The sequence below is a fragment of the Girardinichthys multiradiatus genome, chromosome 14, assembly GCF_021462225.1.
Source record: "Girardinichthys multiradiatus isolate DD_20200921_A chromosome 14, DD_fGirMul_XY1, whole genome shotgun sequence".
Lineage (NCBI taxonomy): Eukaryota > Metazoa > Chordata > Actinopteri > Cyprinodontiformes > Goodeidae > Girardinichthys > Girardinichthys multiradiatus.
Genome location: NC_061807.1, coordinates 44,537,009 through 44,555,628, shown reverse-complemented (window position 1 = coordinate 44,555,628; position 18,620 = coordinate 44,537,009). Strand labels below are relative to the sequence as shown.

The 18,620-nt window shown below is 41.4% G+C and overlaps 1 protein-coding gene across 4 annotated transcripts in view; it reads right to left on the bottom strand.

The window, feature by feature from the left end:
- The window catches only part of ehbp1l1a (EH domain binding protein 1-like 1a), a 70,294-nt gene that overhangs the window by 38,468 nt on the left and 13,206 nt on the right, over nt 1-18,620 (bottom strand). For 2 of the 4 annotated variants that reach the window (XM_047385922.1, XM_047385924.1), the window contains exons 2-6: nt 13,344-13,401; nt 9,795-9,890; nt 9,615-9,668; nt 6,729-6,907; nt 4,840-4,985 (exon numbers count right to left, since the gene is read on the bottom strand). In XM_047385922.1, coding sequence (XP_047241878.1) covers nt 4,840-4,985; nt 6,729-6,907; nt 9,615-9,668; nt 9,795-9,890; nt 13,344-13,401 — 533 coding nt within the window. Of the gene's footprint in view, nt 1-1,991; nt 2,235-2,500; nt 2,570-4,839; nt 4,986-6,728; nt 6,908-9,614; nt 9,669-9,794; nt 9,891-13,343; nt 13,402-18,620 lie in introns of all 4 variants that reach the window. The other 2 variants (XM_047385920.1, XM_047385921.1) reach the window with 2 other exon arrangements.

Below are 18,620 nucleotides of genomic sequence, written 5' to 3'. Positions count from 1 at the left end.
CCTTGTTCAAAATTTGGTTCCACCGTTTTATTCAGTGGAACATTCTTTAATCTTTCAGCAAGACAGTTTTTGGATCACTTGAATTCAGTCCCAAACACCAAGAGGAAACGCAACCATCCAACAATTTTCCACCCTTAGAATAAACTCCCTTGGCAGAGAGAACCTGTGTGACCCTCTGCTGGCAATCTGTTCTGGCCAAGAGGCTAAGAAGCCATAAGGCTAAGAGACCTGATAGAACCTGGAGCAGAAGCTCAAGCTGGTTCCTAGAAAGTAAACAGTCTCTGGCAGTGTCAGGTACTCTCTATCCTATCCTAGCCTAGCCTAGCCTAGCCTAGCCTAGCCTAGCCTATCCTATCCTATCCTATCCTAGCCTAGCCTAGCCTAGCCTAGCCTATCCTATCCTATCCTATCCTATCCTATCCTATTCTAGCCTAGCCTAGCCTAGCCTAGCCTAGCCTAGCCTATCCTATCCTATCCTATCCTATCCTATCCTATCCTATCCTATCCTATTCTATCCTATCCTATCCTATCCTAGTGAGTGAGTGAGTGAGTGCATAATAATTAATCATTCAAATATTTTATGAGCAAATGCAAACCTGAAAGTTTGCTTTCTAACTCTCAGAATCCCATTCAAATAGATTATGTGTCTGTTTATGCCTTGTTAGTTAGTTTCATTATATTGTTAGGATTACTTAGTGACTAGATCTCCGTTATCACATTATATCACATTCTATTCCCTGTAAAGTCACTTATGTATATATGTAAATTTAAAGGATATTTTTTATTTCCATTTATCTTGACAAAAAAAATAAAAATCTTCACTGAGAGCAAAGTGTACTGGAGTCAAATTCCTTGTTTGTGTGCACAAACTTGGCAATAAAGCTGATTCTGATTTTATTTATTAGTTGAATAATGTTCGACGACACGCTCAACTTTTAAAAATAAAATCTTTAAATCTAAAACAACCTTCTGATATCTTCAAATCTCACTTAATAGTACCAGGGACATTAAAGATCGACAAAAATAGTGATATGTTTTATATCGTGATACATATCGATATCAACTGATAATGACAAATATTTTTGTTAAAGGATTTTTTTCCATATTGCGCAGCCTTACACAAGTTTAACTTTTATGGGTGTTCAAGGGGAAAACCTTTGCTTTTTGCTTGACACCAGAACAGAGGACATTTAACCTAAACCAAATACAGGATTCCAGAATTCCATGAAAAGAACATCAGACCAACTGTGAAGCATAGAGTTGTAAGTGTCATGGTTTAAGGATGCTTTGTTGCAGCAGGACATGGCCATGCCACAATCAATGAGTCCACAATGAATCTCACTGTGTATCAAAGGGTGCTTTGGAAAAATGTAAAATCTTCTAGGAAAAAAATTAAACCTGAAGCAGAACTGGACCCTGCAAAATGACAAAAACCAAAACATACCAGTAAATCCACCAATGGCTGGCTGAGATTTGGGAAATGGTAAGTCCTATAGTCAAAGACCTGATCTTGATCTCATTGGGATGCTGTGAGGTAACCTAAAATGGGCCGACTAGACGAGCTATCAGGGGGTAAGGTATCCTAACCCTATACTCAGTCAGTTAGAACACACATTTTTCTTTTGATCTTTTATTTAATGAGAAAACAAGTTTAATTATTGCATTTAACCTGCAATGGGTTTACTTCATTTTCCAGTGCTAAATAAGAATATGTGAAAAATTATTTTGAAAGAACTTTATAGGTAGTGGTGTGTCCTAATTTTTTCATATGATTGAATTTGGTCAGTGGGATAGACTTTAACTGTCCATAAATTCCACATCAGTTTTATGTTTAAGTGACTGAGATTTTAAGTATCATAGAGAGACATTGTGTAATGGTAAAGAAAGAAAAGAGTTAGGAAATGTGGGTTACTATGCAGCCCTACCTAAAATCATCTGCCCATAAAGATACAGTAGAAGCAAGCAAGGATTAGGAGATTCTGGCCAGGTACCTGATCTGGAAGTTGACCGAAAGATTTTTGGAAGTGCTGGAGGAACATGTGTAAAAGTTGGCACTGAGCAGGCAACATAAGTTGAAGGTTGACCATGTTGGGTGGGACTTGGTGGTTGCATGTGGGTTTCCAGGAAGAGGGGTGGAGTTGAACAGCCTTCAGGTTCAAATAAGGGTACATAGGATATAGCCTCAAATATGGAGGAAATGCCAGAGGACTTTATCCTGTCCATTCCAAAAGTTACTGAGTGAAACATAAAAGATAAGGTGCAGGAGGGACAAGGCGAAAAATAAAACAGGAAGTTTAAAGGAGAGTTGTGAGAGATTGGGATTAGACAGAAACCAGAGAAATATAACAAAATGAAGGGACACATATAAGAATGAAAATGCAGGACATACATTTGTATGACTAAGGAAAAACATGTAAAAGGAAACCTGTGTGAGGAGAATTTAGCTGGGAAGGTGAAAAACAATGTAAAGAAGGGGACACCAGAGCAGACACAAAGTTACCTGTGGGGCCGAAATCACTTTCAGGCCTCCCAGTCAGATCTTGTGCACTCACACTGAAGGAAGCTGGGGCTAATAAAAGATAAGGATAAGCAGCGGGATGGAATAAAAGCAAGAAAAAGTGATTTTAGCATAATATGCATTCGGAAAAACAAGTCATGTGAGGGGAAATTAGGCTTATAAGAAGCAGAAAGCTGAGAAGCACCCTGTCCTCTGCTCTTCCAGTTTACACAGGGTCTAACCGTACTGTTAAAACAGACTTCATTCACACAGCATACCTTCTTTTGTTTTCACTTTAAAACCTCCTTCATAAGTTGTACAGGTCCTTCTCAAAATATTAGCATATTGTGATAAAGTTCATTATTTTCCATAATGTAATGATGAAAATTTAACATTCATATATTTTAGATTCATTGCACACTAACTGAAATATTTCAGATCTTTTATTGTCTTAATACGGATGATTTTGGCATACAGCTCATGAAAACCCAAAATTCCTATCTCACAATATTAGCATATTTCATCCGACCAATAAAAGAAAAGTGTTTTTAATACAAAAAACGTCAACCTTCAAATAATCATGTACAGTTATGCACTCAATACTTGGTCAGGAATCCTTTTGCAGAAATGACTGCTTCAATGCGGCGTGGCATGGAGGCAATCAGTCTGTGGCACTGCTGAGGTCTTATGGAGGCCCAGGATGCTTCGATAGCGGCCTTTAGCTCATCCAGAGTGTTGGGTCTTGAGTCTCTCAACATTCTCTTCACAATATCCCACAGATTCTCTATGGGGTTCAGGTCAGGAGAGTTGGCAGGCCAATTGAGCACAGTGATACCATGGTCAGTAAACCATTTACCAGTGGTTTTAGCACTGTGAGCAGGTGCCAGGTCGTGCTGAAAAATGAAATCTTCATCTCCATAAAGCTTTTCAGCGGATGGAAGCATGAAGTGCTCCAAAATCTCCTGATAGCTAGCTGCATTGACCCTGCCCTTGATAAAACACAGTGGACCAACACCAGCAGCTGACACGGCACCCCAGACCATCACTCACTGTGGGTACTTGACACTGGACTTCTGGCATTTTGGCATTTCCTTCTCCCCAGTCTTCCTCCAGACTCTGGCACCTTGATTTCCGAATGACATGCAGAATTTGCTTTCATCCGAAAAAAGTACTTTGGACCACTGAGCAACAGTCCAGTGCTGCTTCTCTGTAGCCCAGGTCAGGCGCTTCTGCCGCTGTTTCTGGTTCAAAAGTGGCTTGACCTGGGGAATGCGGCACCTGTAGCCCATTTCCTGCACACGCCTGTGCACGGTGGCTCTGGATGTTTCTACTCCAGACTCAGTCCACTGCTTCCGCAGGTCCCCCAAGGTCTGGAATTGGCCCTTCTCCAAAATCTTCCTCAGGGTCCGGTCACCTCTTCTCGTTGTGCAGCGTTTTCTGCCACACTTTTTCCTTCCCACAGACTTCCCACTGAGGTGCCTTGATAAAGCACTCTGGGAACAGCCTATTCTTTCAGAAATTTCTTTCTGTGTCTTACCCTCTTGCTTGAGGGTGTCAATAGTGGCCTTCTGGACAGCGGTCAGGTCGGCAGTCTTACCCATGATTGGGGTTTTGAGTGATGAACCAGGCTGGGAGTTTTAAAGGCCTCAGGAATCTTTTGCAGGTGTTTAGAGTTAACTGGTTGATTCAGATGATTAGGTTCATAGCTCGTCTAGAGACCCTTTTAATGATATGCTAATTTTGTGAGATAGGAATTTTGGGTTTTTATGAGCTGTATGCCAAAATCATCCGTAAAAGACCAATAAAAGACCTGAAATATTTCAGTTAGTGTGCAATGAATCTAAAATATATGAATGTTAAATTTTCATCATGACATTATGGAAAATAATGAACTTTATCACAATATGCTAATATTTTGAGAAGGACCTGTAAGTCAGAGAGGCAAAGAGGGATACACATTGAGGGGAGATGATGCAACTTATTAACCAAATAAAATACATTTGTACCTTATCTCAAGTTGTGGACCAAAATCCAATACAAACAGCTAGCAAACCAGAAAGTTTGATAAACTCTAAAAAATTGTTTCGCTTAGAACGGTTGTACAGTGCTGGCCAATAGTATTCTTAACATAAAATTTTAGGGGATCTGTATGGCTTTTATTTCAGAATAACTGATTGTCTAGTTTCTTTTTTAGTGTTTAGAAGTGTGCTCCCAATGTGCCGCACCACATGGGGAAAATAGTAGAATCAACATCACCACTCAAAATGGTAACATAAATCCTTTTCACGTTTTTCAAATTAAATCAGGTTACAGATACAATGTAAATGTGTGTCCAGTGTTACCAGCAACATGAGTGCTCTGTCCAGTTCCAAAGCTGCCTCTTCTCACTTCACCAACCTCATCATCACTGTCATTAAAGTCATCCAGATTGCCGATGTCGCTCTGTTTTATGCTCATTAAGCTGGCCAAACTTTGCATATCCTCATCCCTGTGAAAGAAGAGACCAAATGCTCAAAAATCACTACTGCAGCATGGACAAACCACCAAGCAGCTATTAAAAGGACCTGTCCATTGGACATACATTACAGGTGCACTTCAAAAGATCTAAGAAATGGATCACCTACCTGACCCTGCTCTCTCAAACATATAGTGGAAACTTTCTAGTATCTAACAAAAATGAGTTCCCCGTCACATTTCTGTAAATATTTTTTGAACCTTTTCATTGGACAACAGTGAAGATATGACACTTTTATACAGTGTAAAGTAGTCAAGCACTGCCTTAACTCTACTGGGCATGGAGTTCACTAAAGCTTTACAGGTTGCCACTGGAATCCTCCTCCACTCCTCCATGAAGACATGGTGGACCTTGTGCTCCTGCACCTTCCGTCTGAGGATGCCCTTCAGATGCTCAATAGGGTTCAGGTCTGGAGACATGCTTGGCCAGTCCAGCACCTTTACCCTCAGCTTTTTTAGCAAGGCATTGGTCATCTTGGAGGTATGTTTGGAGTCATTATCATGTTGGAATACTGCCCTGCAGCCCAGTTTTTGAAGGGAGGGGATCATGCTCTGCTTCAGTATGTCACATTACGTGTTGATATTAATGGTTCGCTCAATAAACTGTAGCTCCCCACAGCTGGTGACACAATCCCATACAATGACACTCACACCTCCATGCTTGACTGTAGGCAAGACATGGTGGTCTTTGTACTCCTCACCTGGTTGTTACCACACATACTTGAAACCTTCTGAACTAAATAAGTTGATTTGGGTCTCATCAGACCACAGACATGGTTCCAATAATCCATGTTCTTAGTCTGCTTGTCCTTAGCAAACTGCTTGCAGACTTTCTTGTGCATCATCCTTAGAAAAGGCTTCCTCACGGGACAACAGCCATGCAGACCAATCTGATGCTGTGTGCTGCATATGGTCTGAGCACTGACAGGCTGACCCACACCCTTCAACCTCTGCAGCAATGCTGGCAGCAGTTAAATGTCTTTTTTTAAAAAGACAACCTTTAAATATAATGCTGATCACTTAACTTCTATGGTGGAACATGGCCAGACCTGTTCTAAATGGAACCTGTCCTATTAAAATGCTGTATGGTCTTGGCCACTGTGGCTCAGCTCAGTTTCAGGATGTTGGCAATCTTCTTACAGACTAGGCCATATTTATGTATTGTTCGTTGCTGTGAGGTGCCACGTTGAACTTCCAATGACCAGTATGAGAGCGAGTGAGAGTGATAACACCAAATTTAACACACTTGCTCCCTATTCACACCTGAGACCTTGTAATACTAACAAGTCACAAGACAACAGGGAGGGAAAAGGGCTAGTTGGGCACCTAGGGGTGTGCTCACCTTTGTTTGAATAGACAGCAAATTTGCAATGTTTTATAAATAGTACACTAACTACTTTACATCTTTACTGTACTGACAACTTTGTATCAAAGTGTCATATCTTTGTTGTTGTCCCATGAAAAAATATAATAAAAGTTTTACAAAAATGTGAGGGGTATACTCACTTTTGTGAGATACTGTATAGAGTTTCTACTATATGTTTGAGAGAAGCATTGTCAAGTAGGTGATGTTCAGTTTTGTAGATCTTATGAAGTCCTCCTGTAACTTGGTAGTGTTCTCTGAAGTACACAGAGTTGTATTTTGTGAAGAGGTAGTATAGAAACAGAAACATAGCAGAACTGACAGTTGAATATTGACACTTTTGATCAAACTTACGTAGCTTTGCCCTCCTTGAGAAAGAAACATGCCAGATTGAGTATCAGTGTGGCTTCCACTACTTTCACAGACAGCGGTTTAAGCTTCAGTGTTATGTCATACTGATCTGTCGTGGCACTAGCATACTTCTTCATATTAACATCAGCTGATGCCAGAACCTTCCTATGGCCTTTTGTCTCCTGAAAGAAAACACAAAGACTTTACGTTTGCAAACAAATTCCTTCTTTCTTGAGATAAACTCTGGGTCAAAAAAGACAACCCCTTATACATATTGAAATAAGAGATTATTTCATAACATGGCACATTTCTATTTCTTCAGCTTGCATACAGCTTGGTCCAAAATGATTCATACCTCTGGCAGATTCAGATTTCAAATTAGTGTTAACCAACCAAGAAGTTAATACTTGATTAGAAATGAAACAGGCATCTCTCAAAACATATTAAAACAGTGGGGGGAGTATCAGTTCTAAAAAATATTTGTTTCTGTTTTTATTGTCATTTGATAAACAATTCCATATTAAAAATTATGTATACCCTTCTAATTAATCAATTGAAACTGGCATTGTAATTAAAGCAATCAAACCTCTCCTATATTTACTAACCAGCTTTTAACATGTTTCCTCGAGATTTTGATTATTTATCTTTGGTTGGTTTAGCTTGGTTGGAAGGCCTCCTCACCATTACCCTAATCTTTAGATCCCTGCACAGATAGTTTTTTTTTTTCAGATTTAAGTGAGGAGCCTTGCTGGTCCACTCCAAAATCTTAACATTGTTTCCAGTTGGAAAAAAAATGTTAGTCAAATTAAACGATTAAACCTTAATTTTAAACTCTGTATTTAAATTTGGATGACACTGTAATATTGTGGCATAAAAGTTACTCATATGTTACCCAGGGATAAGAGTGTGAAATGTTTTGAATTTTTCTTTATGTTGTTCAAGCTGTTCCAGGTTGAAAACTGAATTTTTAAACAAGAGTAATAACCGGTAAGGACTTTATGAAGAACAAAATCCAGACAATCTTTAAAAGAAGGGGAGCCATGCACAATAGCATACAGCTATGTTATACATATTTGAATAAACTTAGCACAATGTGAGGTTTGGTTGAACTTTTTCTTTGTTGTAACAATGCTTCATAGCAATAAATCATCTACTGCTGGATAGTCTGTTTATTAAATGGTGCCACATTTGTTTGGAAATTGCATTTGTGTCTTCAGCAGCACAGTTGAGTATATGGGTTGTGCTGTGAAAAACACCCCAAATCCTCTCCAGCAATCCCAAACAGCTTTGGTGGAGGCAGCGTGATGGTGTGGGGCAGCCTTCCTGGAAAACCAAGGCTTGTCATAATTGCAAGCAATCTCCATAAAGAGAGATACAGAGACTGGATTCTGCAACCAGTAGCAGTCCCATATCTCCACTCTTTGGGGAAGAACTCCATCCTTCAAGATGTTGATGTTCACGCACACAGAACAGGGTTTACTTGAAACTAATTTTGAATTTGGGAGTGTAGAGTAGAGCCCTATTTTTTTTGCTTTTAATTCCGCCCCCATCTGCTCCTGCTGACCGTCTCGCTGTCTCTCTCTCCTGTGCGCCCCTGCAGTATTTGGGCAGTTTTTGTGAACATTGGCTAGAGGCCAAGTTCTGATGATCTTTGGATGAAATTAGGTATACTTTAATTAATAAACGGATTTATGCTGCTATTTATTTTAATTTTGATTTAAACAACTTTAATTTTCGTGATTATATTATTAAAGTATACAATTTCATTTTCTCCAGTCTTGATTTTATTACCAACTTCAGTTGTACTCTCCATCCTTCCAACAATCTTGGGATACTGTGTCTATTTTAGGCTGCCCGCCTGCAATAATCCTAAAACTACCCGCTCCCGCAAGATTTGCGTTGGGTCTGGCTAGATCTTTGGGATTCAAATCCCAATGCTGTGCTCTAGTGTGGAGGATGGAAAGGACTGACTGCAGTCCTGACCTCAAACCTATTAAATAGCTCTGGTACCAGCTTTCACAAGCTGTCTTTTACCAGAATGACCAACACAACGACATTGCATGCTTTGTGATAAATGCCGATGGATGTGATGGATGCTGATGACCAGCATCCATTTCCAGCTCAATCCTACTATCCCTTGTGAACAAGACACCAAGATACTTAAACTCCTCCACTTTAGAAAAAGGTTGAACCCCAACCTGAAGGGAGCAACCCACCTTTTTACAGTGGAGAACAATGGCTTCAGGCTTAAAGGAGCTGACTCTGATCCAAGCCATTAACTGCTTCAGTTAACACTGAAATGTATAGACTTTAGACAGCAAAAGAACCACATCCTGTGCAAAAAGGAAAGATAAAACCCTAATGACAGTTAATCAGACACCCTCCTCGCTATGAATACACCTTGAGATCCTGACCATGAACACCATAAACATGATCGGAGACAAGGGACAGACCTGTTGGAATCCCACCCGCATTTGAAACAAGTTTGATTTTGTGCCCAGGATGCGGACACACCTCCTGTTTTGGTCATAAAGAGACCGAATAGCCCATAAAAGTATCCCCAACTGCCCATAGTCGAACAGCACCCACCACAAAATGCCTTATGAGACATGGTGCAAACTTTCTCCAGATCCAGAAAACACATATAGACCATTGTACAATATTCCACATTTTTGAATGGCCAGTTCTACAATGCTGTTTGAGTTTTCCACTTTGTGGACTAGGTCCAGATTGGTTTTTCAGTCGGTCTGTATCTGGAATGAAGCCTGGACTTTGGGAAAGGCTGTTCTACATATTCTCCACAAGCTGAATAAACCAAATTAAAAGGAAAAGGAAAACAAAAACAATTTTAACAATGTGATAAACAATGTAACAATGTAATGAACTTACATTTTCAATGACAAAAGTCCAATCTTTGTCTTCAAACTCTTCAGCAGTAGGTTCCTTTTGGTCAACAAAGTATAGTAGTTTTCCATTTAGATAAATGACTGATAAATGCAACAGAATTCCCATTATAAAATTCAAACACTTTCTCAGGAACAGACAAATCCATTTGCAGGTTTACCATACCTTAAAGAGGGTAACAGTAATGTGTAAACTCTCTGGAACCTGCCAAATGACCAGGCCTCTGTATGGGTTCTTAATACCTGGCTGCCAGCTGTGGAGCTAACATAGAAGAGAAAAGAAACAGAATTTATAACCCTCTCGTGGATAGCATTTTTCGTGCGCAGATGTTTTCATCAAAACACAACTTATAAATTACACCACCAGCCTTAAACAGCTGAACTGTTCTTCCAAAGCAGACTTTTTATAGCTTTTTATAGTTTTCATAGCTAATCCAATATTATATCGTATTTCGTTAGACATTTGTAGGTACAAGTCCAATAAAAACACAACTGTTGAGTCTTATTTTTTGTGAATAGTGATGTTATATACAATTTAATTAAGTCAGAAATAATAGTGTGTACTCAAAACATTTGTTCTCAAAAGTACGAGGTTCTTATTTCCAAGTTTTAAAAAACGATTGAAAGGGAGTGAAAATTTTAAAGGTGAAGATGTTTACAGTAATGAACTGTTCCGGTTCACTGTAGCCTTTCTTGCTCACAGAAACGTTTGTTTTCTATGACTTCATGCTAAAATGTAGGGTTTTGTTGTCGGAGATAAAGATAGCTTTTGATTTATAAAGGGCAGTAGATAAGTAGCTTGTTGTTAAGAAGGGGCAGCATGGCTACCTGCCCAAGGGGCAGCTCGGCTGGTCGAACTGGCTAAGTGAGAGAACACTGAATTTGATGTGCTTATTGACACGGGCTGGGTAGCAGAGCTGTCAAGTGGATACATTCTTGAGGTGACCTGAAAGAATCAACTATACCACTGTTTTCTTCCACTAATATTGGTTCTTTGGATAGCAAGGTGGATTATGTACAGCTACGAGTACACACGCAGCAGGTTGAACTGCATGTAAGGGACTGGAGTGTTTTTCTTTTGACCATCTGCATAGAAACATCTCTGAATCCAGTTGGATGGTCTTGCAGGCTGGTAGCCGACATCCTTCTACAGTGGGTCTGCTGTGAGATATCATGATGCTGTGGTAAATGTCTGATGAGGGGGTCTTGGCTGGGCAGTGTGTGGCGTGGATTGGGATGTGGCATCACTTTGGTAGAGGGGCTGGCCGGCCATCCTGCTCGGTGCAATGGGCTTTGCCGTGTGGGAGTGTGGGTGACCAGCATCCTGGGGCACACCCGGGGTTTGGGTGTGGGGATGGCGGGGTGCCTGGTCATTGGCGTGCTGTGGTGGCCTTCCTCCAATGCTTCCTTCTGTGGCTCTGGCCCCTGGGTGGGCGCCTGGCTGCTGTTGGTGGTCGGGTGGGTGGGGCAGTGGAGCATGTTTTGTGCCTGCACTGGTAGAGCTGAGCTTGGTAATGTTTCTCCCTGGGTTATCGTTGAAGTGGCGGTGATGTGGTGTGTTTATGTGGTTGCGGGGGGACGTAACACTGGCCCCGGGTGCTTGCCGCTGGCTGGGGACCTCTTGTCGGGTGAGTTTCTCCCATCTTGGTGTGGGGTCGGGGGTTGTGGGCGTGGTGCTCGATGCTGTCTGCCCTGTTGCGTCTGTGGGCGAGGGCTGGAGTGGCGTTGCGCGGGGACCTTGCCTTGCTGTCGCGCCGCACTGTGTGGTGGGGGACAGGATGTAGCCGGGTGCTTGGAGCGGGGCTGTGAGTGGAGCTTGCACTGTGTGGGTCTGGTTTCGTCGCATTTTCAGGGATGGAGCCCACCTGTGGGGGTGTGCCCTTGTGGGGAGGGGATTCATGGTGTTTGGGTCTGGGGGCATGTGTTTGATATCTGTGTCCTGGTTGGGGGTGGCCCTGTGGGGAAATTCATGTAGGGGTTCAAGGGGGTATGGGGCTCATGGGGTTAGGATCAGAATTTATTGGGGGGTTGTGACTTTTTCATCCTGTGGTGGCTCTGCTTGGCGAGGTAGTTTGGACCATGTAGAGCCCTCTTTTGTACATGGCCCCCTCTCCGGATGAGGATGGGGGTCATTGGGGATTGGGGTCGGGTCCAGGCCGGGGTTGCTCAGGATCTGGGATCAGCCCAGGTTCGGGTGCTGGGGTGGTCTGCCTGTCTCCAATCCAGAGGGTGTCCAGGGGCTGGTTGCCACTATGTGGTATTGGCACCTGGACCTGGGAGTATACAGTATGTATGGGGAGTGTGAGTGAGTGTACGACATCCATTGATTTGTTTCTCTTTACGTTGGGTGCGTAGGTGTGTGTTTTTATGTGTACGCATCATGGTGGGAATGTGTGATTGTGACTGTGTGTGCCTGTTTTTTGTGTCAGGTTGCGTCTTGGACTGCTCCCTCTCCTGGATCAATTTAGGTCATCTATCAAATGTGGGCCCTATTCCCTCCCTCACTACCTGCTGTGGTTGGTGTCTCTGCCCGCTGGTGTACTTGGGGTTCTCGGTGTCCGGGGCTGGGTGCTTTGGTGTGTGCCGGCTCACTCCCAGTGGATGCTTGCTGGGGTCTGGACCCCTGGGCTCTGTTGGGCCTCTGTTTGGGGAGTGATATGTCCCAGGGTCTCGGGTCTCTGGGACCATGACTGGGTCTGCTCTGGCGTTGACGGCTGCCAGTGGGGCCTGTGGGCTCGTCGCTGCAGCTCCCTGTGGCTTCTGCACTGTGGCTGCTGGGTGGTTCCCTTGGGACTCTCCCCTGCTCTTCTCTGGGGGGTTGCGGTAGTCCCGGTGATGGTTCTCCTGGGGTTCCTGTGCTCTGGGGGGCCGTTGGATGTCTATGGCTCGGATCTCCTCCGTATCTGTCCCGGGTCCAGGGGGGCAGGTCTGTGGCTCATCACACTTGCTATTGCATATTTATATGGAGAAACCTTGTATACAAAAACGCGCTCACACTCAGACCCACAGGTGTTTAGATTCAGGTGTTAACAGATACACAAATGTTCTATATTGAGGCGCATTTACCACTAAATACATCTTGCATTCATAAGTACCATGCATTTTTTGTTAAAAAAGCTGTTAATATGAATGTTTCTGCAGGTGTAAAAGCAAGCAGGGTGTTATCTTGTAATCTCTTCATCCGTCTTTCTGTGCTTCGTTCTTTTCTCCTTCTCTCCCTTTTTTCTTTTTGCCCCTCCTCTCTCTCATTCGTGCTTATTTTTTTCTTTTCGTTTCTGTCTCCATGTCCGTAACAATTAAAAAAATTCCAAAGCAGTTTCTAATAAAGTTTATTTTATTAATATCAAGCAGAGCTTGAACGCGTCAGCTGTAATGCTCCACTTGTGAAAGTAAACGTGTTGGGCTTTATCTTGGCATTCAGACAACAAATCTGAGTGCTACTCTGCCGGACAGGACAAGGAGAAAAAAAAAAAAGAATGTGTCGCTACTAAATGTACAAATGTACATTTGCAGAGAAACATATGTTATTGGCAGTACTGCTTAGAGTCATAGCACAGCAATTAACAAATCCCACTATTAAGCAGGGTGTCACATCATTCCAATAACTAGGTTTGGACTTCAAAACGTCATTACGAACAGCAGGAACAAGTGGCTCCAAAAATGTGAAATGACCTGTTATCTAACAGGTGTTCTTGTTCACTTTTGAAACTGTTACCTTTGTACTGTGACGTCTGCTTCTTCTGATCCACATCACCCTCAGTTTGTCTGGTTGCCTAAGTAACAAAAAACAATACAAATGCATTTTAGAGATACACTAAACAAATGTAACCATATTAATCTAACTTTAACCTAAACTTAAGTACATTACATTGCTTTATTGTTATGGCGCACCAAAATTATTTGATGAACATATATATGGACAAAATTCAATAATGTGAAGGCGTGGTAAGGCATATTCGTTATTTCCTGTTTTCACTGTTGCACTCGGTGGATTGTTTGGCGTGTGAAGGCTCTCTCGTTTGATCTGATTTCTCGATATCTCTTACTTGTTCTAATACATAAGCATGTTAAAACACATACTTTCTGTTGCTGCATTTAACATTTGTGGACTCTCCGTGTCTTACACAACTTTTCTAGTATGTAAGGGGTCGCTAGCTTAGCTTTAGCTTCACCTTGGCTACCCGTTCTGCTGTTTCTCTCTCTGAGTCTCCTCCTCTTTCCTGCTCTCTCTGTCAGATGTTCAGTTACTCCTCCTTTAGTGATAATGGTACGTGTAATAAATGTAGCATTTTTATAGCTTTGGAGGCGAGTGTGTCGGAATCGGAGGCTGTTGAAAAACCAGCAGATACCCGAGGCCCCTTAGCCAGCGCAGAGCCACCGAGGGTAGCTCCCCGTAGCAGTCCTCCAGCAGAGCCCGCGCAGCCGGGGCCTCAGGCCGGCTGGGTGACGGTACGTAGAAAGCATAGTCCTAGATCCCAGTCCACAGGTCACCACCTGCGTTTCTAACAGATTTTCCCCGCTCAGCGACACACTCGCTGAGAAGCCAACTCTGATAATCGGCAGCTCCATAGTCAGAAACGTGGCACTAGAGACACCAGCGACCATATTCAAATGTCTGCCAGGGGCCAAACGGGCGACATCAAATCCTACCTGAAACTGCTGGCTAAGGATAAGCGTAAATACAATAAGATTGTAATTCACGCTGGCGGTAATGACACCCGGTTACGTCAATCGGAGGTCACCAAAGTTAGTGTTGCTTCGTCTCTAAGTTTGCCAAAACAATGTCAGACTCCTTAATTTTCTCTGGTCCCCTCCCCGATCTAACCAGTGACGACATGTTTAGCCGCATGCTGTCATTCAACCGCTGGCTGTCTAGGTGGTGTCCAGAAAACGATGTGGGCTACGTTGATAATTGGCGAACATTTTGGGGAAAACCTGGTCTGATCCGGAGAGACGGCATCCATCTGACTTTGGATGGATCAGCTCTTCTTTCTAGGAATCTAGCCGAATTTATTAGTTCTCCAAACCTCTGACAACCCAGGGTTCAGACCAGGAAGCAGGGTCGTAGTTTAACATTCCTCTCTGCAGCTTCTGTACTGCTACACACCCATTACCCTATTAAGACAGTGTCTTGCCCACGGCCAAAACTGAATAGATAAAAAAATAATCTAAAACGAAGAAATCATGAAAATCTCATAAAAATAAACACAACTCAGACTAAAAAGAAAAATAAAACAATTGAATGTGGTCTACTGAACATAAGATCTCTCTCTTCAAAGACTTTGCTAGTTAGTGACCTGATTTGTGACAATCAGATTGATTTATTTTGCCTCACAGAAACCTGGCTGCAGTAAGAGGATTATGTTACTATAAATGAGTCAACTCCTACTTATTTAAATTTTCACATTCCTCGAAATACTGGGCGAGGAGGACTAGCAACCATCTTTCAGTCTGATTTATTGATAAGTCCCAGACCAATCAATAGCTACAACTCTTCAATATTTAATCCTTAGTTTTCCACATCCAAATTGCAAAGCACTAAAACCACTTCTGTTTGTTGTATGTACCGTCCACCAAGCCCTTACTCTCAATTTTTAGATCAGTTTTCAGACTTATCTGATTTAGTGTTAAATACAGATATGGTTATTATAGTGGGGGATTTTAACATTCATGTTGACACTGACAGTGATAGCCTAAATATAGCCTTTAATGCTATCTTGGGCTCAATTGACTTTGCTAAGAACATTAACAAACCTACCCACCTTTGTCTTCATTCTCTGGACCTTGTGCTGACATATGGCATTGAGTGTAAAGACATAACAATATTTTCTCATAACCCTGTCCTGTCTGACCAATTTTTAATAAACTTTGAGTTTAATATAACCGAGTACTCCACACCTGAAAGAAAATTTTATTATTTTAGATCATTATCAGAAAATGCTGTAACAAGCTTTAAAGAATCTGTTCCACTTTTAATTTCCTCATTATCACAGAAAAACACAGTGGAGGGCAATAATTTTGTTTCTGCCCTATCACAAATTGATTCTCTTGTTCATAGTGTTACTTCATCATTGTGTGGTGCATTAGACAATGCAGCCCCCTTGAAAAAGAAGGTAATTATTCATAGGAGGCTAGCTCCTTGATTTAATTCAGAGCTTTAAAGCACAATGTTAGAAAATTAGAGAGAAAATGGCATTCTACACACCTAGAGGATTCCTACTTAATCTGGAAAAATAGCCTGTTGTATAAAAGACACTTCGCCAAGCCAGAACAGCTTATTTCTCATCATTAATAGAAGAGAACAAGAATAATCCTAGGTTTCTCTTTAGTACAGTTGTTAAACTGTAACTGTTAAACTGCACTGTTAAAAATAAAATCTTTGACATAATCCCGAAGATGATTACTTCATCCTCAGCAAGTGAGACAACATTGGAAATAACAGCAGAACTTGATCTGTGTTTGGACTGTTTTGATCCTGTGGAGCTTCCTGAGTTATCAGAAATATTAGCTTCATCTAAACCTTCAACTTGTATGTTAGACCCAATCCCGACCAAATTATTTAAGAAAGTGTTCCCTCTGATTACCAGCCCCATTTTAGATATGATTAATCTATCCTTAGTAAATGGATATGTACCAAAGCTTTTAAGGTAGCTGTAATTAAACCTTTACTTAAGAAACCTTTGCTTGATCAAGATGAATTAAAAAATTACAGACCTATATCCAATCTTCCATTCTTATCTAAAATTCTTGAAAAAATAGTTGCTAATCAAATGTGTGAGCATTTACACAGCAATGACCTGTTTGAAGAGTTTCAGTCAGGCTTCAGAGCACATCATAGCACTAAAACAGCTCTGCTGAAAGTCACTAATGATATCCTTATGGCCTCAGATAATGGACTTGTGTCTGTACTGGATCTGTTAGATCTCAGTGCTGCATTTGATACAGTTGATCACAATATTCTCTTAGAAAGGCTGGAATATCCTGTAGGGATCAGGGGAACAGTGCTAGGCTGGTTTAAATCTTATTTGTCTGACAGATTCCAGTTTATTCATGTAAATGATAAATCATCTTCAAACTCCAGGGTTAATTGTGGAGTACCAAAGGGTTCAGTACTTGGGCCAATTCTTTTTACTATATATATGCTTCCAATAGGTCAAATTATCAGGCAGCATAGGATAAATTTTCACTGTTACGCTGATGGTACTCAGCTTTACTTATCCATAAATCCTGATGAGCCCAACTAGTTAGATAGATTACAAGCATGTCTTGAAGACATAAAAACTTGGATGACTTTAAATTTTCTGCTTCTAAATTCAGACAAGACAGACGTTGTCATCTTTGGACCGGAGTCTTTAAAAAAGAAACTGCTTAGTCAATCACTTAACCTGGATGGGATTAAATTGACCTCCGGTAACAAAGTAAAAAACCTTGGTGTTATTTTTGACCAGGACATGTCATTTAAATCCCATATTAAACAAGTTTCTAGAATTTCCTTCTTTCACCTCCGGAACATTGCCAAAATAAGAAATATCCTATCCAGGCGTGACGTTGAAAAACTAGTCCATGTATTTGTTACTTCATGGCTGGACTATTGTAATTCTTTACTATCAGGATTTCCACAAAATGCAGTTAAAAGCCTTCAGCTGATTCAAAATGCTGCAGCAAGAGTTCTGATGAAAATTAAAAAGAGAGATCATATTTCTCCTACTTTAGCTTCACTTCATTGGCTCCCTGTTAAATCCAGAATAAAATTTAAAATTCTTCTCTTCACATATAAAGCCGTTAATGATCTAGCTCCATTATACATCAGAGATTTGATTGTTCCATATGTTCCTAACAGAGCACTTCGTTCTCAGACTGCAGGTTTACTGGTGGTTCCTAAAGTCTCTAGAAGTAGAATGGGAGGCAGATCCTTTAGTTATCAAGCTCCTCTCCTGTGGAACCAGCTCCCAGTTTTAGTCCGTGAGGCAGACACCCTGTCTACTTTTAAGGCTAGGCTTAAAACTTTCCTTTTTGATAAAGCTTATAGTTAGAGTGGCTTAGGTTATCCTGAGCTATCTCTGTAGTTATGCTGCTATAGGCTTAGGCTGCTGGAGGACATAATGACCACTTTCACTCTCTTTCTCACACTACTTTCCAATTTTGCATTATTTGTTGTTATTTCAGCTTCTAACTTCATGTTCTCTCTCTTTTCCCTTCCTAGAAGCTATACCTGTCCTGACTCTGTGTCTACCTGTGACACCTTTCTGGAGAGGGGCATCGTCCAAGCTTCTGCTGGCAACAACTTAATGCACACCCTCTACCGATGATCCACATGGCCCTGTCTTTCAGTGTTTAACCCTTTCTCTCTGCTAGACATAGCTAGTGACTGAGCTTCTACTGTGACTATCTCTATGTGCTTTCTTTCAGACTCTAACCTTGAAAACTGGCTCAGAGTTTATCTGTTCTTTCTTTCTAGATGAAACGACTAAAGGAGCTACATCTATTAACATTTACTTTTCCTTCCCATAGAAAGTACTCCTGGATCAGTGCTTCTTTGTTCTCTTTGTGTCTCTGCTCTGTTCTCTCAAACCCCCAGTCGGTCGCGACAGATGGCCGCTCACACTGAGCCTGGTTCTGCTGGAGGTTTCTTCGTGTTAAAAGGGAGTTTTTCTTCTCCACTGTCACTACATGCATGCTCAGTATGAGGGATTGCTGCAAAGTCAATGCCAGTGACTGTCCACTGTCTCTACATGCTCATCCAGGAGGAGTGACTGCTACAAGTCTCTGACTCGATGCAATCTGCTGGGTTTCCTTAGATAGAAAAACTTTTTATTCAATTTGAATAAATAACTGACTCTGACTGCACTGTTCAATGGTTAGGATTAATTGGAATGTATGTACCTGACTTTTGTGAAGTGCCTTGAGACAACGTGTTGTGAATTGGCGCTATATAAATAAACCGAATTGAATTGAAAATATGATGAAGATATTCCCACAAGATATAGACTAT